This window comes from Hypomesus nipponensis, chromosome 11 (genome assembly GCF_054491055.1).
Source record: "Hypomesus nipponensis isolate SF chromosome 11, ASM5449105v1, whole genome shotgun sequence".
In the NCBI taxonomy this organism is placed as follows: domain Eukaryota; kingdom Metazoa; phylum Chordata; class Actinopteri; order Osmeriformes; family Osmeridae; genus Hypomesus; species Hypomesus nipponensis.
In genome coordinates this window covers 16301513-16324373 of record NC_140371.1, presented here as the reverse complement: position 1 = coordinate 16324373, position 22861 = coordinate 16301513, and the positions used below count along the sequence as shown (strand labels likewise).

Here is a 22861-nt window from a genome sequence, read left to right as displayed (position 1 = left end):
GTTTGTGTTCCTGTGAGAGCACGGCTGGATGTGTTGAGAAGGAAAGGGTCACATGGGGGAGGGGGGGGGGGTGAAGGAGAACACAACGCTGTCTGATTGAGATGCTGAATCAAGACTGCTTCTTATGACTTTCGAAGAGTAGGCTAGTCCTTCCAAGGGGGAGGGTCACTTTGTTCTTGTGATCCTCTCAAACTCCCCAATGCTCATTAATCCGATTGGAATGGCATGCACAGGGAATTTACGCTCTGTTTTGAAGGGGAGTGAGAGGGGGTGTTTGGGGGGGGGGGGGGGGCGGAGCTGCAGCGCTGCCAGGGTTGTCCAAAACAAACGGCCCCTTTCTCAGCACCGCACAAGGGAAAGCACGCAGTTCCTAAATGGGTCAGCTGAGCTCACGTGTGAAGAGTTAGGCCTCACTCAACACACACAAACACACACACACAGGTTCCTCCACTCTGCTTGGAAAAACACTGGCAGTCAGACAGACAGCAGCCGTCATCACCAAAGTCGCCACAGTCAAAGATGTGGCTGGGGATCATAGACTCCAGCTCCCATAGACGTGTATCCTGTTCTCCTCATACTTCACACACACACCCACATACACACAGCCACACACACCCACCTACACACAGCCACACACACCCACATACACACAGCCCAGCCCACAACCAGCCAAACATCAATGGGCCTACAATGACAATACTCCACCCAGAAACTCGTAAGCTTCTCTCGTACACCTAACAATGCAAATTGTTGGCCAAACTCCATGCAAAGCACTTCCATTTCCCACACTCTTGTATTCATATTCAAATGTAGGTTGTCTCAACTTTTGCATCAACACACTATGCTCTCTCTTGGCACACTATCACTTATATGACACAATTACTTGTTTTTGTCTCTGAACTATATAGACTCCAGTTCAGCTCTCTCCTTGTTTGGACCTTTAAACACTGAAACACACACACACACACACACACACACACACACACACACACACCCTCAGCTGGTCTCTCTCACATGATCACACACACGTCACTGAGTCCCTCAGTTGAAAAGAGATTCCATTGTCTCATAGCTTTCTGCTCAACTTAAGCTTAGATAATGAGGCCTTTCATGCGTTTCAATTCATTTAGTCATGTTTAAGTTACCATTTAATTCCAGCAGCGAAGTTCAATGTGAATTGGAACAGTTTTTAAGCTGTAAAAACATGCATTTGCTTTCAATGCTAGCGACTTGAGCTTTGTACAAATAAGCATCTATGGAAGAGAAAAGAGCTGTTGATTGTTCATGTGACAAGGTTTATCCCTGGTCTTGCTTGTGGAAGGTCATTTGTCAGAGACATGCACCAGTGAGTACACACGGGCTCATTGGTTAGGAGCTGGTCATGCTAACTAACAAGTATGGATGGTAACATTATTCAAGTTAACTTCAAGTTGTCATAAGTTTTTGACGTCAGTAGATAGTGTGTGTGTGTGTGTAGGGGGGTAACCAGCAGTGTGGACTCATTGCCGTGGGGTCACCAAGAGGTCACTGCAGCCTGACCTGAGATGAAATGTCACACTCCAAACATGTTGATTGGCTGGTCAGCGAATGAGCTTGACTTGACCCCTCATGTTTGAGAGTACTGTAGCTTCAACAACAAGAGAGGAAGCTTCTGTACTTTAAACAGTGTGTAATCATCCTAAAGAGATAAGGAGAACTGTTTGTTGGCAGTGGTAAAGGTTGAACACGCCCAGCCACCACTAGACACAAGTGAAGAGCCCATACAAAGAAAAGGCTTAGTTCTAACTAAAGAGAGGTTATTGCCAGTTCAGCTGGGATTGCTAAATAAACTTTGAACCCCCCTGTGGTGATCTGGTAAAGTGTCCTATGGTACAGCTGGACCTGTTATGATTCGAAGAAGTAGGCCACACTGACAGCACTCTGTCCCCCTGTCCCAGTCTGTACTTTCAGTAAAAAATGTTGTACACCCACTGCTCTCTTCAGAAGGAGTCTTCTTCTACCTGGGAGTGGGTGTTTGAGAAGAAGGCTTCACTTGACGGTAGCCAGCTGGACTCTGAGACTCCCTCTTCCTCGAGGTGTTTTTGTCAAGAGGGTTAATATTTCCACACCTCCCCGCTGGCTTGCTTTGCCCTCTTCATAACTGCTGCTCTGCTGCTTTCCAAACCCTGTTATTGGAGCTTTAATGTGCTCTCTAATGTGGAACAGAGGAGAGAGAACGTGTCTATGGTAGAGCTAGAAAGGGCTCCAGGTGTGTGAAGCACCGGCGCAGAGTCTGGAGGGAACTTTAACCCATTCCGCTGTCTTTGCTAGCATTAGCCTACATCCCAGTCAGATCCTATTATTGGTCTGGGCCATGGATAGATTCACTGGGTTCTTCAGGTCAGTTGCCAGCCCAGTCTTCCTGTCACTCTACTGCCCAGGCCAGGAGGCTAGGCTGAGGTCATTGGTCAGTCAGCACTTCACAAGATGTCTGGGGACGAGCTGGCTTTGTTCCCAAGGAAACGGATGACATGTCTTTCTAGAGCCGGGCAGGCCCCTGTCCCAGTGATCACACACAGGCCCAGAATAGTCCAAGCCCTAGTTGAGTAAATGTCACAGGAGCAGTGTCCGAAGGCAACAGCACTCAACTGGGGAAGCAGATGGCACAGTCCCAGAGCTATTTTAGGCCTTTTAGCGGGGCAACTGGACCCCCCCAAACCCCAAAATGGCTGGTTTACTATGGACCCCAGTTATTTACAAGCAGTGTAGAGCTTTTGTCACCCCTAATACGGCCAGGCTGCTGGAACAGAATGATGGTGTTGGTTGTGTTAATGCTTACAATCAACACTCGCAACTTTCAAAAAGGGTAATTACCTCCACAGGAAGTAGTATGAGGATATTCTCTGAGAGAGGCTAATTGAGAAACAGTGGTAACTGACTCCATGTAAGGATGAACGACAACTAAATAGTTTGGGACCTGTTTGCATCCGTTTTGAGCATCACAAATGTTGAAATGCTGATGGCCCAACAAGCCCACCCACTTGCACATTTCACAACACTGGCCCTCGAAGCAGACGTTTGTGGCATTTGGCTCAAACCTGCCTTTTCATGGATCCGTATGGGCAGAAAAGAGTGAGGAAATCAACGTCTAAGAATCCGTTGCATGCATCTGTTGGTATAGAAGCACCTCCCATCTCTTTCATTCTCTCTTGGAAGGCCATCGTCGGCCCTCTCTTAGCCTAGGCTTGCTTTTGAAACTTTTGACGCCTCGCCTCGCTTACGCCATTCCAGCTTGCCTCCCAACCACTCCATCTCTTTCAGTGACAGTTGATGGTGCTATTAATAAAGTGGTAAATGTAGATGGAAGCCCCAGGCTCTGCCGTGCTCCCACCGTGTAGAGACACCCCAGGAGCTGGGCCACGGCAGCTGGGCTTGAAGCTCTGGGTTTAAACCTGCACCCAGCTCAGGGGCCGTCTCGTTCCTCTCAGATTCTTTGTTGGGTAATGGATGTGAAAATATCCTCCACTCCCAAGTGCTTGCCTCATTTCTCATTTCCTCACGATAGGTCTATGTTTTGAGTGTTGCTCACCAGCCAGTTTAGGCACGTCGAAAGGAAAAGCACTTGGAAGGTTTGAGGGTGCGTCTCATTGACGGCGCTGTGTTGGTCTAGGCGGTTGACATGACAGTTTGACTGTTGTAGGATCGTGGCCCAACATTAATAACCATGTGTACTGAGGCTGGGCTGGGCGATAGGCTGTGATGTCTGACAGGCACACAGTCACACCCCACACACACACACACACTCACACCCCACACACACAGCAGCGCACCACAGACGGGGCCTTGTGACACTCTAACATTGTCACCAGAGCAGAATGGCTGCTTTGTAAAATTCTTGGTATTGTAGGCCCTCCATTGTTTATGCCTGTGACACGTGAGGGAGTGTGAGCGAGAGGTATAGAGGGAGAGAGAAGTGTCTGTTTCCGTCGTGTTTGTCCCCCTTCTGTTTGTGGATGTCTTTGAACGGGGCCGTTTCAGCTCAGCTGTGCAGCTCACTACAAAAACATAAACACCCCAGTTGCACCCAGTATGGTCTTCGAGATAACGTCACGCTGGGGTTTCTATGATTCGTCAAATGTATGTGGCAATGCTACGTGTTTGAACAGGGGCTTGCTGTGAGTGTGGAGCACTGTGCTGAGCTGCTGAACAGATAGGAGTCTAATCTCCAGTGTGCTGTTCTCCTCCAGGGCGCATGGGCCTCAACTTTCACCACCCTGGAGCAGACCACATCATGCCATTGAACAGTGAGTACGACTTCAAAAACAATTCTGTTCTCCCTCACCCCCCACCCCCCACCACCCCCCCCACCACCACATGCCTTGTGTCCCCTCAGTATCAATGGATACACTGTGTGTGGGTTTCATTTCAGCGCTAGCGTAGCACTCAACTGGTGTTACTGTGTCGCTTGATGATTTTCCATTGTGCCATAAAACACTAAATGAACATGACGTTCCGCACAGTGACGTTGACGTTCGACGGCTTGAAAGCTCTCCAAAGGTGATGAGGCCGTTAAGACGAGAGCAGGTGCCCACCCAGGCTAGGGCTCCTGCCCCCTGCCAGGTGTTACCCTCCTGACACGATAAACCCAGCATAGACCCCAAGAGAGGGGGGACGGGACATAGTCATCTGAATACCACGTCTAAAAATACCCTCAACCTGTAAGACTAGCCTCCCCCCTAGCAGATGGAGACATGGGACAGACCTGGAAACACTCTGCCCGGCTCCTGAGGCCATGGGGTTGAGCCAAGCGCAGCCTCAAGTCGAGGCCAGTCGAGAGAAGCAAGTGTTTCTCCTCACACCAGTGGCCGCGAGTGAAGGATAGGCTTCCTCCTTCGGCCTAGTGTAAACTTCAGGGTTGGGACTGTTAAACCTCACACATCTGGAAGTAGGGCTCTGGTTCTCCTCAGTTGCCTGGTGAGGTCTCCCAGTAAAGGGATGGATGTGAGAGGAAGAGAAAAGAAGAGAGAAAGGGGGGAAAGGGCGAGCGCAAAAGGCAGAGGAGGACAGGAAGCAGGGGATCTGTCATCTTAATAAGAAAGCAAGCCCTCCCGGAGCTTCCTACACTGCTGTCACAGCTTGACGGCAACGTGAACATTTTAGCTCTCTGTTTCGCCTTTTCATCGTGGGCCCCGAAGGGAAACACATTCTATGGCAGTTAAAGTGGGCTGATGCCGGGGCCCAGAGCTGCAAGCGTCTCAGCAGTCTGCTGGAGCAAGCCCTCCTGCTTGTAGCTTTTGATGGGTTTAGACAGCCACGCTTCGGAAGCTGGGGATGGTGGCTCATGTAGTTGATCCTATTTCCTCCTCTCTGCCTCGGACTCAAATGAATGGAGCCAGCAATGAAACCTTTGCTCTCATCGGTCTCGAAACTGCTCTTAAGTGGCTAAGATGGAAGAGGAGGATCCAGTGGTAAAGGTCCCCAGCATGTATGGGTCTCCTGGCATTCTCTTTTGAAGTGTTGCAGAGAAGGACAGGAGACATCTTCCAGTTAGGCCTGCCCTCCCTTCCTCTGTGTGACAGATGCTCTGAAGCCAGGCTCTGCCGGGCACATCCACTCATCATGCCCTGAGGAACCACTGAGACTCCATTTTACTCTTTAAAGTCTTCCCTATCTCATTAGAGGTGTCACTGCCCTTTCACTTTCTCTCCCCCTCTCTCTCTCTCCGGCCCGACCGACACAGTTTACCAAACCACCACTTCTCACAGAACATGCGTTCCACCATATCCCCGTCGTTGCTAAGCGCCTTTGTTTACGTCGAGGAGTGACAGAGAGAGCTCTGAGTGTGGAACCTTGTGGCGCTCCGGTCTTGGCCGGGTGAGAGAGGTTTAATGAAAAACTAGTGAGAGAAGAGTTCTGGAGACAATATCTCCTTCCAGAGCCGAGGTGGAGGGGGTAGGCACACAATGACATGGGCACAATGGAGAGACATATTGGTTTTAGGAGATGACTGTCTGCACTGTGACTCATGACTATGAGAGAGTCAGTAAAGGATATATTAGTCTGAGGTTCCCCAGCTGTCTGGAGGGATTGGATCCTCTTCTACCTGTTGTGTGCTCTGTCTGAGGCACTGTGAGACTTCTATTCATCTCATTTAGGAAGAGTTGAGCAACCACGCACACAAACTGTTTTTCCCAACTTGGATGCAGTCCTTAGAGAGAACGTTGGTGTCAGCCTTGTCACTATGGGTGGTGAGACCTTTGTCCTGCTTTCTAGATCCGGATCGGGCCTGCACTGTCACTCTACTGTACTCTCCAGTTCCCCTTTTAGTGCTGTCCTCCCCTCTCCTGCCCTGCCCACCAGCCAGCCAGCCAGCCTGTCAGTCAGTCAGTCCTCCTCGCTCCATTCCTCCTTACCCTGTGGGAAGTTTCCACTCACGCCTGGCCTCTCCTCTGAATTGCTCTAATGTTTCACCAGTCCATGATAATGACTAACCAGCAAGAGCTGCTGCAGCCTTCATTCTGTCATTTCGATTCAATTGTGTGATCCCCGTCATAGTAATGAATATTCACACCAGAAATTAGAATATGTGATCTGTTACGCATTTATTAACGGCGATGACATCATCTAGCTGGATTACAGCCTAGACAGTCAGTCATGTCTGGACATATTTCAGACCTCTCTGCACTAACCTCGCCTTCCCTACACAAGTCTAGCCTGTTACCAGGGCAGGTGTTACAGGTTTACTGTTGGCCAAGGCCAGACCATAATAACTCCCCCACTGCCGACCGACCGGTTAGGTGTGGTCGTCTGTGGTTTCACTGTTGCCTTGGTGATGTTTCTGGTTTGTGTTGCCCACAAAACCCATGTCTCTGTCTCTTCCTCCTCATCCCCCTCTCCCCCTCTGTTTCTCTCTCTTTCTCCTTTTTGTCTCCCTCTTTTTGTGAACACAAGCAGCCAGGAGTTATGGCCGCAGAAGAGGTAATGTGTGGAGTCTTCTCTGGGTTTCTGCTTGTCATACTGAAAAGGGGATCAATCAACATTAAAGCTAGCTCGCTCTCTACAGCCCGGGAGTTCTAGTGGGATGTCACCATCTGCTTTCATCTCCGCCTTGATTGGATGAAATCATATTAATTTGACACGCTTCTTTTGTTTTTGTTTTTTTCTCATCATTGCCTTTAATAAGGTCTGGGATTGGGGATGATAAAATGGCCTAATCTTGATTTTTTAAATCTTTTTTTGCTTAATGAGCGTGAGAGAAACAAAATCAATTGTACAGCTTTTGTTTTCTCTCTGTTGTTCTGAGTCATTGTGCTACCTGTGACATGTATGGCATCACTGTGACTGTTTGTGGATCCGCCATGTATTCACAAGCATAGCCGGTGCCCAAGTGAATGAATAACATGATCAAAACGGACAAATCCAGATCACTTCTAACAATCATCTTTGAAATAGCTCCCAGGTTATAGTGTTCCTTCCAGCATTTCAAAGATTGTGGAAGTATGCTGACTCAGAAAGGATGATTCATGTCTTGAATGGCAATGGTTGCTGTTGGAGACATGCCTCTGATTGTGGAGTGTTCAACTAATTCCGCCGATCCTTAACGTGGAAAGCTGTGGTTGGTGTTTGCAACTGGTGTTGCAACGTTGTGCCTGTATTTAAATGTTTTTAAGGATGTTTAGACTGGGTTAGCCCTGCATTAGCACACACACACACACACACTATGCTCACTGAGTACACTGAGTTTATGGAGATGAGCTCCTAGAGGAATCAACATCTCCCACATCCATACCACTGCACTACCATCTCAACACAGCGGTTCCATGGGCTGTGGCCTGTAGCGGTCCTCTCTATACCCCTCCCCAGTTCCACCCGCTGTTCCTCCATCCTATCCCCAATAATTGAATACCCTTGTTATTCCTACGCTATGTTATTTGACGGTTTCGACACAGACACTGGATCGGACTGGTTCGGGGTGGGGCACTGAGGAGGACATACCCCATGTGAATTACAAGGAGGGCTTATGCAGCATGTTACAGTAGTGGGCTATTGTTTGTTGGCTCTGTGATAACACTAGATGTGCATTCTTCCTCTGTCTCATATACCATCTGCCCCCCCCCCCCCCCTCCTGCCTTCCTTGTTCCCTCTCTCTCTTCCTCTCTACTGTCCCGCCGACTTCCCTCTCTTCTTTCTCCGACGTAGGCCGCTCATCCCTCTTTCCCTTCGAGGACGGTTTCCTCGATGATGGCCACGGGGATCCTTCGCTGACCCCTGGGCTGAACTCCCCGACGCGCTGTCAGAACGGCGAGAGGATGGAGCGCTACTCCAGGAAGGTGTTCGTCGGAGGCCTGCCCCCCGACATTGACGAAGGTACGTCTCCACCAATCGCAAGCCCGATCTGGGACGGCAGGCCCGCCCTGCTGGTTCTGTTGTCTGCGGGGGTAGCCTGTGTGTCTTGTATCCCAGAGAGAGAGCTGGGTCCCTGGCTCTGTGGGCTGGTTACACCCTGGTGGTTTCTGGCCGGGAGCAGGCTGCTAGTCTGGCAGCAGATGTGTGATGGTTGTTGTTCCCACAGTGGGAAGAATGCTTGAGGCGGTAAGGACACTTGGGATCTGGAATGGTGACTTTGCTCAATGTGGCATTCATGGGAGACGTACGCACACAAAAAAAAGCGATGCTCCCTATGCTTGCCCATGGTCTCTTGAAATATTAATGAGTCTCCATGGGACAATGAGCCCAGAAGAAGGGAGTCATGTTGAGCAAAACGCAGCTGAAATAGAAACTGCAGTGCAGTAATGACATGCACTGTCTGGGTATGCATAGACTATTTTCTAGTCAGCCTGCTTGACATGCGTATCGTAATGAATTGTTGCCATGGTGAATCTCTTTCAGGACCAAATGAACCTATCCTATCTCTGTGTCCCCATTTCAACAGATGAGATCACCAACAGCTTCCGTCGCTATGGGCACCTGGTGGTGGATTGGCCCCACAAAGCGGAGAGCAAGTCATACTTTCCACCTAAAGGTAAAACCTCCCTCTTTGTCCATCTTTTCATCTAATGGGCGGCTCAGCGTCCACAGCTACAGAGTAGAGAACAGAGTGCTGGTGTTTTTCACAGCCAGTTGTGTGTACTAGAGTTCATGTTACCCAGAATTCCTGTATCACCCGGGGTGGGTCACAGAGGTGTCTGCTTATTTAAACAGCCTCCTGCAGTTATCTCAGGGATATACATGCACAGTCACAGGCAAGGACACACACACACACTTGGGTCTCCCGCAAGCTCGTCCAGAGCCCGCAGCTCTGGGACCAGGTGGTTGGAGAGTGTTTGTGTGATTGAAGAATACCTTAGGAGGGTGAGGAGTGTCTCCGGGCCCCCACTCCTCACTTTCATTTAGACAGGTGTCCAGAGCAGAGGAGTGCTTTCATCTGGCACTGCCCTCTGGCCTCAGAGCCTCACATGACCCCAGCTAGCCCCTGCTAAACCAGCTAGCCCCTGCTAGACCAGCTAGTAAACCCCAGACCAGCTGCCCCTGCTAGACCAGCTAGCCCCTGCTAGACCAGCTAGTAAACCCCAGACCAGCTAGCCCCTGCTAGACCAGCTAGTAAACCCCAGACCAGCTGCCCCTGCTAGATCAGCTGCCCCTGCTAGACCAGCTAGTAAACCCAAGACCAGCTAGTCCACCCTAGACCATCTGGCTCTTGCTAGACCAGCTAGACCATCCTAGACTAGCCCTAGCTGGGCTAGCTAGACCACACTTGCCCCAGCTCTGTGTCATATTAGGGAAGCTATTAAAGCCTGGCTGGAAATAGTTAGCATTCCTCAGGCAGATGGTAATACGCTGCATCTGGAGAAGCTGCGAAAACTCTGCCAATTTCCCTCCCTCCATCTTCCAATATTTTTGCTTCCTTGTTTTATTTGTATAATTTGGGGGGTGGGGTTGGGTGGTGGAGGCACTTCTTTTCACAAAACCCAAAGCTCAAGAGGGAAAATGTGGCATCCTTTTAGGGGAATGAGTCAGAAGGCTGGAGGATGCCTTGTAAGGGGACGGTTAGAGCAGGGAGGGGCAGAACATTGGTTAGCCGAAAGGAAACCACCTCTCGTTGTTAGCACCCACACGGTTTGTGGTGCCATGCGACCACCTACGTGTTTTAATAAAAGACTCTTTTCCTGTGTAGAAAGTGGGAAGCCAAGTGAAAGTGCTGAACTCTCATGTTTACTGTGCAATGCTAATGCTGCAGTGTGAACTCGGCACATTAGCGTTAGCAACAGAGTTTGGACTGGCGCCCAATGGCAGCATTCTCAGCGCTAATGACATAGAGGTTTGTGAGAACCCATATGCACATGATTATGTGTGTGTGTGTGTCTCACATGGTCGGTTGCTGGTGCTCCGCAGATGTGGGATTTACATCAAGAGGTCATCTTCCTCTCGTCCTATTAAATGTCCTTCCAGACTGACCGAATGGAAAGATGCTGGTCACTTTTCCATCCTGCCATGTACTTAAACTGCAGTTATGTGTCTCCATACTATTATGAAACTCTGTTTTGAGTTTGTGGATGAGTCACGCTGTGGCTCCCCAGGCCAGGCCATGCTCCATCAAGCTCTAGGTCTTCAGTCGGCTCTCAGCAGGTGACTTGTCTGACACAATCCTCTCTCGGCAGCTGGAAGGGCAGTTCATGGGCCACTGCATCATTTCTACCTAGGTCCCCTGGTCCCAGGGCTTACCCCACCCCATCGCTCTCAGACCCTCACCCACTCTCTCTCTCTCTGCCTGCGTGACTGTCCCATGACGTCCCTGATGGATGGGCTTGGTCACCATGGAGCCCCTGAGCATACCTGCTCTTTTAGTCCAGTCTGGACGCCCCTGGCAGCGGTGAGCTCCAAAAGCTAGCGAGCTATTTCTGTCTGTGGCCTCATCGAGGTAGAGAGGAGGAGGAGGCGGTGGTGGGGAAGCACTTCTAGGATTTAGACTGTCTGCTTTTAGCCTAAAGTGCCCTCATGCTGGAGTCTGAATGATGGAAGCTTATCTGCCTCTGAATGGGGTTGTAGTTAGGCCTACCCTGGCTGGCTGGCACGAGGGCCAGGGGCACCAGCCTGGTCCAAGGTCAGGGGGGTCCCAGCACCCGTGTCTGGCTCCCTCTGTGCTCCTCCTCCCCCCCCCCCTCTCCCTCTCTCCCTCCCTCCTTTGTTTACATTCGGAGGCAGAATTACGTCCCTCTGTGGTTTTGTCTGCGGGGTTTCACCCCTCCTCCTACCTCTCATTAAGATCTACTGCACATCCGTGGCCAGGCTGGGAGTCTGCCTGTCAGACAGCTTCCAGACTAGAGACGTTTGCATGTTGGCTCGTGTGTTTGTCGCTCCGCTGTGTTGGGAGCTCTCTCTCCTCATCATCATCCCACCTATGCCTAGATATTCCTTTTATAGATTTGGAAGTCCCTGGAAATTCCGGTCCTTTGTTTAAATCGTGGGTGCTCTCTCCCTCGCGTAATGCGGGGATCTAAATGAGGAGAGAGTGTTTCCTGAGAAGATTAGCCCTGATCAGGAGGTGTCACTGTTCATTTCAACAGACACGACACTGTACCACATTGTCACACTCTGTGTGTTGTTGTCTGGGTTTAAATCCTGATCTAAGGGAACAGCACCATGTTCAATGGTGACAACAATAACGAGGTCGACCTCAGAGAGCTTTGGAGTTGAGGACATGGCAGTGTCATTTGGTTTATTCGATAAAGTCCTGGACATCATGCGTCATAAATAAAGTCAAGTTGTATCCTAATTGCGGGTGAGGTAACCGGTGTCATTCCTCGGTGAGTCCAAGCCGTTCTTTGTGCCATTAGTGAGGCAAACAGTCAGTGAGGTCACTCTTGGCTACGGGAACCATAGAGGCCGTCCTCCACTCAGGTTTTAATCTGTAAACAGGATTCTTCACGCTGCAGAACGCTGCCACTGCCAGTGTGTTTTCCTTCTCCCCTCCTAGAAGGAAGGAGCTCAGCAGCAAAGCTCTAGAGATCTGAGGCACGAGCCACTGCAGATCTGCTCTCCTCGTCTCAGGGTGTAAGCCCCTGCACTGCGTAAGGCTGAGGGAGACACAGGAACACAGACAGGAAGGCTCAGTAGCACTGTACTGGGCATAGACCGAGTCCCAGAACCCTCAAGCCGTGTGTGTGTGTGTGTGTGCGTGTGTGCGTGCGTGTGTGTGTGCGAGCGGATAGAACCAGCCTTGCTCTGTAGTCCAGTAACCTTACCCATTTTGTTCTCTGCATAACGGACCATTGCATAATGAATGGCATGGTCTCTGACGTAAGCTCAGAGTGTGTGCTTTTCAGATTTGGTTTTGATAGCCTTGGAGTTGGTGGAAGGTGACAGAAGTTAATCCTATACAGTTGACTCTGAGAGGGAACATGGTGTACCAGTAACCACAGCCAAGAACTGCCTCCTTCAGTTAGCTGCTAAGGCTAGCCCCTTCCTCCAGTTCTCTAACCTCCAGCTCTGCCCCTCGTCTCCCTGTGCCAACTCCACGCTCTTCTCTCCCTCACCAGTTCTTTTCCTCTCCCTCACTCTCCTCGTGCAGCCCCTCTCTCCTTTGCTCTCCGTCTCCTCTTCTCTCCCATCTGCGTAGGCTGGTTTTCTGGAGTCGCTCTTTTTCTTTCTTTCTTTCTTTTCTTCATGCTGTTTGTTGGTGTTTCTCTCTTTCTACTTTGTCCTCTGTCCCCCTCTCTCTCTGTCCACCTTTCTCCACTTCCTCCCAGTCTCCTTCCTCCCCCCCCCTCTCTCTCTCTGCTGCCCTGGGATGGAACACACTGTTCCCTACTCTAGCTGTGTTGTTGGCTCCCGTTTGCCTTTTCATCCTACTTTTTGAGACTGCAGTCTTTTTCAGGAGGGGATGTGAGCTCAAGACCACATGACCCCACCCCCACCCCCTGATGACAAACTTTATGTAATGAAGCGGGCAGGCTCTGAGGAAGCCTATACTTGTGTTTGCTGGAGGGAGGGGGGTGGGGGGGTGGGGGGTGGGGATGCACAGTTGCACATTGTTTCCATTATCCCGATTTGCCATTTTTACCCAAGTTACCCAATGTCAGGGAAACTTAGACGAATTGTTCCTAAGGGGTTGTGGTTGATGTGATTTATACTGCTGTGTGGCTGAACTGGGTGTTTTCAGTCCAGGTTTTGGACTTAAGTGACTTAGTGCTCTGCAAGAACATTGCCATTTGGACAGTGACGAGTGTGCACTCCACTGGATGGTGCATCTGCTTACAGGCCTGTGTGCTCAGCCACTTAGTCGATTACAGGCTTGATGTACTGTGTTTACAGTGCTTTTCCTCAGTGATTCCCGTTGTACCCTTGTTAGTGTGTTGCTCTGTCTCTGTGTGTGTATCTCTCTCTCTCTGTCTCTCTCTCTGTCTCTCTCTCTCTCTGTCTCTCTCTCTCTGTGTCTCTCTCTCTGTGTCTCTCTCTCTGTGTCTCTCTCTCTGTGTCTCTCTCTGTCTTTCTCTGTCTCTCTCTCTCTGTGTCTCTCTCTCTGTGTCTCTCTCTGTCTCTCTCTCTCTGTCTCTCTCTCTCGGTGTCTCTCTCTCTGTGTCTCTCTCTGTCTCTCTCTCTCTGTGTCTCTCTCTCTGTGTCTCTCTATGTCTCTCTCTCTCTCTCTCTCTCTCTCTCTCTCTCTCTCTCTGTGTTTTGTTCTCTCGGTTTCGTTCTCCCTCTCTGATGTGATTACCCAGCCATGTCACTGACGTCTAGCTACAGCATTGACCTCCGGGGCTGTGTGACTGCCCTGACGCAGGCAGCGATGGGAAGGTGTGTGTGTGTGTGGGTGTGAGAGCAGGGGAGAAAAGGAAAGCGACGTCACTGACGTGTGTGCATAAAAAGGACTGTGTGTGAGAGACTCACCAGAGACACAATGTACACCTTCTGACAAAAATAGGTGCATACTCAAGTTTGTGTGTGTGTGTGTGTGTGGACTCCTTCTTGAATGGTGTCTTGGCTGCTGTACCATGGTGGGTTGATGAGTAAGACAAGGCCCCACTGAAAGACAGGAAGATGTTAGCCAAAGTGGCACGCTTGCATGGTCACCTGCGTTACACTCTCTCTCTCTCTCTCTCTCTCTCTCTCTCTCTGTCTCTCTCTCTCTCTCTCTGTGTGTACACACACACACAGACATCCCCTCATACCACAGTTGACTGCGTCTGCTGAGTCAGTATTTCCCCCTCCCCTCTTCATCTGCTGCAGTTAAACTCAGGAATGCTTGCTCTAACACATGACAGTTGCACATTCCTCTCTACCCATTCCTCCTCTATCGCTAGCGGCGTGTGCGTGTGCCTTGGGGTGCGTGTGCACGCGTCTCATCGGTCTGAATGCAAGGCGAGTGTCGTATGTGTGAGCGTGTCTTAAAGCAGAGCCGTTCACTGCTGACACCAGAGCCTGGGACTCGTGGGAGAGGCCTCTGCACCATGTGTCCTGTGAGCCTGCACAGGCTGCCCTGTCCTACCTTGCCCTGTTGTGCCCTGCCCTGCCCTGTTACCGTGCTCTACCATGTCTTGTCCTGCACTTTCCTATCCAACCTGCCCTGCCCTGCCCGATTTGACCCTGTCCTGCCCTACATTACCCTTTCCTGTCCTGCAACTTATGAAGGGTTCCAGAATGGCAGTATGCTGAGTTCATTAGCCACACATAACACCGCCATAAGTTAACTTAGTCTTTCTCTCCCAAACCGACAGAATGACCTCAGACAAACTCTTTTCCTGAATAATGCATCGTTTGATAACGCACGCCGAGGTGCTCTCCATCTCTCTTGTCCTTCCTTCAGCCGTTCGTGGGAGGAAATCTCCCCAGGCCCCAAATGTTCAAAAAGATTTGGAGAGTATAGCCTGATCAATTTTGCATGGCTCTTTTTTATAATGGTGGGCCAGTCTCAGCTGTGTCAGCTCAAGTGGAAAGGGCTGAGCTGACTTATGGGAGCTGGGAAATGAACCAGGGCTGGGGAGTAGAGATGGATGATCTTCGGGACTGCAGTTCTATGGCTGTCAAGAGAGGACACTCTGGGCCGCAATTAATTCCCGTGCCTAGTCACAAGTTTACAACAGGAAAATCGCACAGTGCAGTTAGTGTAAAGACTGATGACTATGAAAAAAAAAAAAAAGATTCCCGCTAAGAGAGCCTAAGCTTAGAAGCTGAGGCTTGATCATGAGTTCTTGACTGTAAAACCCGTACAATGCAGCGACTGTAAGAGAGATGTTTCTGTTCCGTGTCTTCCCTGTTTGTCCCAGGCTATGCCTTCCTGCTGTTCCAGGAGGAGACCTCGGTCCAGGCCCTGATAGACGCCTGCATCGAAGAAGACGGGAAGCTCTACCTGTGTGTGTCAAGCCCCACCATCAAAGACAAGCCAGTGAGTAATCACCATAAAACCTTTTTTTTTTTTTTCTTTTTCACAAGTTTTTTGTGTTTTTCTAAACTCCTATTGGCCACATTCAAATGTATCGAATAGAATGCAAGTCTTTTTAAGGGGGTTACTCCTGTAGAATTTTTTGTCTCGTGACACGTTTACTCCCCCTGTCCCAGGTCCAGATCCGCCCCTGGAATCTGAGTGACAGTGACTTTGTGATGGACGGCTCTCAGCCCCTGGACCCCCGCAAGACCATCTTTGTGGGGGGCGTGCCCCGGCCTCTGCGTGCAGGTGAGAGATTGGTTGAAGCATGTCTCCTTCCTGTCCTGTGCTTTCGAAAACTGAGGCAAGTCTGCCATGAGGCAAGCACATACCGTAAAGGCTGTTTGCCATAATCAGTGTAGTTCAAGAAACCCAATGATGAACTCGAGAACATCAAGAAGCTGGGTGATGAACTTCCTGTGGCGTGACCTCAGCTAGTATGACCAGGGAAAAACCAAAGTCAGATGATGATGAATCAGACAATGATAGAAATCCTCAATCACGCAAAAAAAGGTTCCACATCTCTTTCATGTAGACCTTCCTCCCTCTGTCCTTCCTAGTGGAGCTTGCCATGATCATGGACAGGCTGTATGGGGGCGTCTGCTACGCCGGCATTGACACTGACCCGGAGCTCAAGTACCCCAAGGGGGCGGGCCGTGTGGCCTTCTCCAATCAGCAGAGCTACATCGCTGCCATCAGCGCTCGATTCGTTCAGCTGCAGCACAACGACATTGACAAACGGGTGAGTGAGGTCATGGGCTACTGTGTTCTCAATGGCCCTCCCCTAGAGGGTTCCCCCGAATCCTATGCTGGGTCCTACAGGCTGCTGTAGATCGAAACCTCTGGTGGAGCCTCGCCATCCATCCATCCAACAGTCATTAGTGGTTTCCACCCAACCGTCCAGCCCCCAGCCTGGAGCACAGGGAGCCTCTGGTCTCCAGCAGTCCTCCATGTAATCACGGCAGCCTTTGGCTTTTGGACGGCTGACAGATGTTTTAAGTTGCCGACGTGGGCCTAGTTAATTATAGGAGTTTCCTATACATGTATATATTCACTTCTGCCTGGCTATTTTGGGCTTTTCTTTGGCCATCTAGCCTATAGCAGCAGCAGCAGTGCATGGCTGACGGTAACCAACCAAGACTGGGCGTCTGCCAGGGATCCTAGGCTCTGTCTGGCCGGGCTGTCCACACTTCCTCCCGGCTGTCATCACACCACAGGCCTCGCTCTGACTAGAACTTTGGTTCTGTGGCGCTACACTGCAGATCCTAGTTCTGCTCTCCCATAATGGCCAATGTCATGGACGTGGACTTGAGTAATGAGGCATTTAATGGCCTATAGATTAGATCTCCTCTGCATTGCAGTGCCTCATTATCCTGATTCCCCAGCCACAACCATGGTGTGAGGGCCAAAGAGCAAGAGAGAAATGTTTTCTCCAGATACCCTTAATGGTCTGGGGCTGAGGGGCCAGTAAGAGGGGGTGGAGGGGGGAGGTAGAGAGGCTAGAGGCTACTCTAGACGGACCCCTCTTTCCCATTATCATGCACTCCACATCCCTCAAATACCACACCCAGGTTCTTAGTGAGCAAGCACTCAACGTTCTTCTTATTACATTGTGATTAGTGCCCCAACTCAGGACTTATATTTAATCGTCCTTCGGGGCCACAATCACTCCATTAACTGTACATGGCTCTTAATGATGGAACAAGTGAGACTCTTATCATCTGAGGCTAGCCCCTCTGTGCTGTTCACTGAGGTGATGATGGCTGTTAACAGCCCAGGTGTGCTGGCGGCTCCTCTGTCCCGGCCTTGTCCTCTCCTGACCTGGGCTTTTCACTGTAGAGCTCTGGGGGTGGTGTTTGTTCCCCTTAAGCTAAGTGGAGAAGGAAGCCGCTGATGCAGGGTCTGATAGCCCGTCATTACACTGTCATGACACGCTACGGAGGAGACGCCTCCACTAGCTGCCCCCTCCTCCTCCCTCGCTCTCTCTCCAAGGCATCGCCATGACTACGCTGCTATGATCCTCGGATGGATGGTCAGGTTCGGTGCTCCCGTGTGTGGGAGGAGTGTGCCTGCCTCTGTGTCGGAGCTCTGTTTTGGTTTGGAAAGGCGATGGGTTTGATTCCCAAGTGCTTAGCGGAAAATAGACTAATAGGTCAGTGAAGCACAGCGACCCATGTAACGCTACAGCAGGAAAGATCAAACACGTTTCATGACCTGATAGCAAGTTGACTCTTGGTCTCAAGGGAAAAACTTGAAAGCATAAAGAGAAGACAAATCATTTTTTTGTTTCACCTTTGACCTCAGGTGGAGGTGAAGCCGTACGTCCTGGATGACCAGATGTGTGACGAGTGCCAGGGGGCGCGGTGCGGAGGCAAGTTTGCCCCCTTCTTCTGTGCCAATGTCACTTGCCTGCAGTACTATTGTGAGTACTGCTGGGCCAGCATTCACTCCCGGGCTGGTCGAGAGTTCCACAAGCCACTGGTGAAGGAAGGGGGGGACCGCCCTCGACACGTGTCCTTCCGCTGGAGCTGAGGGGGCCAGGACCAGCCCTGCCCTGGTCACCTCCCAGAACCGCCCCCTCCCGCCCCCCACGACCAGGGACAGCGCTGAGAACCTCCCTACCCCCTGTACCCACCAATCCGCTCTGCTCCCTCCTCCCCCATCTCTTCAACAGCTAAAAGGATAGGAACAAATACATAGGTCTTTCTTTTTCAAACCACACCGCTCTAAACTATTTTGTCTAGTGTACCCTTGAAAATAAGGAGGGGAAATGAATCATGAAAGTCTATCAGCTTAGAATTTGCACTTTGGCACAAAACTCACTATACACACATGAGCTGGTATGTAAGCCAAAACCTGGTTGTTTTCAAGTTCTCAGTTCCATGTTCTGGGTGGGTTAGTGTCTCTGTAAGACCCAAGATGAAACTATACAGTACATATATCTGTAAAAAGTATATTGTTTTGTTTTATATCTATCTATATAGATAATTACGTTTCATGTGAAAGGAGCATGCACTTATTTTCCAACAATATTGCCCCTAGTATGAATAATTACCAAAGGCAAAATAAATTAATGCATACTGAAAAATATAATAAGTGGCGTAAGATGTAGCAAGATTTAACAACTATCCAGTAGTGTGGGCCATAGAAGCTCAGATTGAAATAACATGGGCTATATTTGCTCTCCATTTTGAAATATTAGTATTTAATACCTCATGAGCGAAATCAGATTTATTTGCTTATAATTCCTAGGTCTTTATTTTTGTAATAACATTATTTTAGTGTTATGTAAATGTAATGCTGCAATAGCTTTTGCTGCTAAACCCATGGTATTACCAGATACCATAGTACTTTATTCAGGCTAAGGTGTTCAAACAACTATAATGGCACCCAGTTTAACAGATGACAAGCTATCATAGGAGGAGGGGGCGCTCCTAGAATATGATGGCTAGTTTGGTGGAGGGTGGGGGGTGGGATTCGCCCCTAACTGCATGTTTATTTCAATCAGGTTGCTGCATGCAATAGATTTTCAGTATCATGTCTACTATTCAATTCTGCCCATGTTTGCACAACACAGTATAGATGTACGTATAACTAGCACGGAACTGGAATTAACAGGGAAGACTGGTAAAAAGAAAAAGACGCCTCCAGTGAGATGGTCTGGCAGCACTGGATTGGCTGAGATGCCATGCCACAGGGCAGTGCTAGCAGACAGTCTCAGCACCGCTAGGCGGTGATCAACATACAGCCACCAGATGAGAAAAAACAACCTTATTATTAATCAATCCAATTAGATTGTAGGATACCATTTAAAACTCTGATAGGTGAAGTACTTTTTGCAGTGATTGTTAATATAATTGTGCAATTTTTTATACCGTATGTAGTTAGGTCTGAGTATGCCTAGAACTGTGATTCGCTTTAACTGTTGTTGATGTCCGACATAGAAGTCCTGTGAAACTTCATAGCTAGTGTGTACACACGTATATACGACCTTGTACTCACATTCAAACAAGTACACACACCCTCTCACACTCACCGACATGCACACATACACACACTGACACAAAGTATGACCCAAACACATGAATTGCAAAACAGAATAACGTGAGCTTGACCCACAAACACAACTGCTGTCTTCACCTTTTGACAAAGCGTAAGCTCGTCCCCCCCCCCCCCAAAAAAAAACAAAACAACCAAAGAGCTCACTTGTTCAACTTGTACCAACCACCAACACATAGAGACCCCAGGTGAAACTAAGCTGATGCGACCCTCAAGGCCTCGAGGTGGAAGGTAGATCGTTGCATCTGTGTGGTCATTGCAAAAAGGAAGAAAGACAGTGATGAGAGAGCAAAGACAACATTAAAGCTACCGGAGACTTGTGGTTTAGAAAACAGAGCTCCTCCTCAGCCTGCACATAATGTTCTCACTACACGGCTACGGAGTTGTAATAACATTGCCAGAACATGTGTGCTAGCTGGGTTTACCATATTTATCCAGATTTTCCTGCAAAGCTTGAAGTAGAAAAAAATGACCTGCTAAAATGGTGGACATATTTTTTTATTAAAAACCTATGGTATATGGGGTGCAGTTGAATGGGCTGCGACGCTACTGCATAGGGTGGGAGGGTGGGAGGGAGGGTGGGAGCAAAGGGGGGCATTTAAGAGATCTAAATGCAACACTTACAAACTAAGGATTGGCTGTCGAATTTGGAGTTGGCTCGGGTTTGATCAATGGAGTTGGGGGCTAAGTTACACTGGTTTTAGCAGTTTTGTGGACAATCCATGTGGATCCTCCTACATCATTGCGAGTAGACGTGTCGTCCCCCTTTCTGTGTGTCGTGATTGTTCCGTGCTGGCACCCCGCAGTCGTACTCTCTTGGTTTTAGTCGCAAACTGTTTCTGGTAAAAGAAAACTAATCAAAACTAAACAGAAGATACTTTTTTTACTTATAGAAAAAAAAAAATATAAAGAGGCAAACAATGAGTAATAATAAGTATCCCTATGAAAGTGAATTCTGGGTATTTTTTGTGAAATTTCTTTCCCCGCCCAGAAGGGTTTTCTATGTTTGTTCCTTCTCTATGATAGACATTTTGTTATGCACTACTCTTTGTATCTGGACAGTTTTCAACAGTCAGCAATTTTTTTTGTTAAAAGAAAAAAGGAGAAGTGTGCTTTCTGACTGACATGATGTTTTGCAATACCTCAATTTTGAAATATATTAGGAGAGAAATTGATATTTTCAAAGTAAGTTTATTCAGATAAAAAAATATATATTAATTTAATTATTCGAGAGAAATGATTTAACAGATGGTTGATTTTTATTTTTATCATGCTTATTTGCTTTTATTTTAAGATTTATTTTTGGAAAAAACATCAACTGAAGGAGCTAGAGCTTTATAACTTTAATATAATGATGTAGTTAGCTGAAGTACAGAGTCTACCTTATTACAGAGGAGGTTAGTGTGTGTCCCACTGGTCGGATCACCGTGGCAATACGGTGCCCCCAAACAACCCTAAAAGCGGTAGTGACCCAAGGAAAACACAAGTTCTCAAGTAAGAGATCTATAGAAATATCTGCTCTATCAGGTGCTCAGAGAAAACAACTGAAGATACTTCCCTTGTTTTGTATATTTATAATCAATCATTTACTATGCTGACCAGAATTGTGAAAGAAATCTTCTGTTCATGTTATTTTTTTAAGAAAACTTTTTTATGTTTCCTAAAAGTATGTGCTCCCTTTTGTTTTGTAAAAGCAACATACCCCGATTTGTTAGCCTGACATTGTTTGAAAATAGACTTTTGAAGGTCCTTGAGCAGATGGTGGAAAGAAAAGAATGTTATTTTTAAAACAAAAAAATACAAGTGTTTCACCTGTAACTTGACCGAAAGCCCCCAAGGTGCATCAATTGAATGGTGGCCTTCTATTCACGCAAGACTTGAATTAGTCCCATTTTTTAAGGCTAGGAACCTTGATTCTTTGTTGTAATGTGCAATACTGTTTGTACTGTTTGTAAAAAAGAAGAAAAAAAGAAAAAGAGGCATAAATCTTTATTGCAGAATTATTTTCATTGCAAGCATTGTGATTCACTAAAATCATTTTCTACTGTGTATTTACCTACTCTACATGCTAGTACCTTCCAGTAGTAATGTAGCCTTTGTACTGAGAGATTTTTCATTATTTTTAGAGATTTTGCTAAAAAAGAAAAGAATTTAAACATATTTACATATTTTCATTTTTATTTCGTATTTTCTTTACAGACTTATTTCTCAACCATTAATAGTTATTTGTGGGGGAGACTTTCATATCTGGTCAATGTCATTAATATTATTTTGTATTTTTACTTGGAATAAATTAATTTTATGATGCTAATTCTTTAAGAAAGTTTATTTTTTGTTTGTTCACTTATTTTTTGAAGCTGAAAAACCTTTGTAATATTGTTACTAAAATGTCTAGATTTTTGAAATGCAAAGCTTTATGTGTTAACTCGCTGATGTTGCTTACATTGGTGTGACAATGATCTAAGGAGAAAAAAAAAACACATAAGCGTTTGGTAATTAATGTTAAGTGATTGGCAATGTAAACAAATAAATGGGCAATAAAATAAAATGACAGTATGGAGAATGGTATGCAGTATGTTATATTATGGAAGCTGTACAACACTACTTGCCACTCCTACTGTTTCTGCAACTACTACTAAGTACTTCAACCCCAATGTGTATAGTAAACTACATTGTATGACCATGATAGATGTCACAACACTTCTTTCGATGGGAAACATCAAACTTGTAGATAATTCACTCATGTTGCATGTCCTCCCCCCGTTCAAATTAGTGATAGTAGGTTTTCCCCTGTGGGTACATCTGGCCATGTCGATTGGTGTGATTGTATTTAAGTATGAATGTAAATGTTCAGAATCACTGCATAGTTTAATGGGTAGAGGTGTGTTTGTGGACCTTAGTCAGAAAAGCTGCACTGGTCAAAATCTTTAATTTAGAGCTTTCTGCCCCAGCTGCTAAACCCCCCGCTCCCCCCTCCCCCCCACCAACAAAATTAATAAAATAAAAACCACATACTTGACATGGTTAGCTTACAAATGCCCTAACTTGTAAACCTATTTGGCCAAGATGCGCACTAACCCTCTTTTTTCATGTAGGGCATCCACTTCTATTGATGGATACATGCTCAAGACGTGATGTCATGGAATCTCTCTTTCTAACATGGTCATCCAAAAGAGATGAAAGAAAAATTAAAACGCTTATCTGAGAATGTTATTTCTAGCTTGCCTTTTATACCAGTTTTTACAGGTGGTGTTCTACTACTCCTCGTCTCCTATACTAATCTCATGGTTGCTTTCTCTCGAGGGTCAGTATTATAGCATACCACCAAGTATTTGTTAATTTATTGCCCTTTTTTATTTTGCTAAGTAAACATTTTATACCCAAAAAAACACATGCAACTGT

The 22861-nt window shown here is 47.7% G+C and overlaps 1 protein-coding gene across 11 annotated transcripts in view; it reads left to right on the top strand.

The window, feature by feature from the left end:
* cpeb3 (cytoplasmic polyadenylation element binding protein 3) overlaps positions 1-22022 on the top strand; it is a 30613-nt gene extending 8591 nt beyond the window's left edge. For 5 of the 11 annotated variants that reach the window (XM_084709201.1, XM_084709196.1, XM_084709204.1 and 2 more), the window contains 8 exons: positions 4227-4283; positions 6931-6957; positions 8179-8346; positions 8912-9001; positions 15243-15361; positions 15535-15649; positions 15961-16142; positions 17705-22022. In XM_084709201.1, coding sequence (XP_084565327.1) covers positions 4227-4283; positions 6931-6957; positions 8179-8346; positions 8912-9001; positions 15243-15361; positions 15535-15649; positions 15961-16142; positions 17705-17932 — 986 coding nt within the window. In that variant the 3' untranslated portion in view covers positions 17933-22022. The remainder of the gene's footprint in view (positions 1-4226; positions 4284-6930; positions 6958-8178; positions 8347-8911; positions 9002-15242; positions 15362-15534; positions 15650-15960; positions 16143-17704) is intronic. The other 6 variants (XM_084709195.1, XM_084709199.1, XM_084709197.1 and 3 more) reach the window with 4 other exon arrangements.
* The last annotated feature ends 839 nt before the right edge of the window (positions 22023-22861 follow it).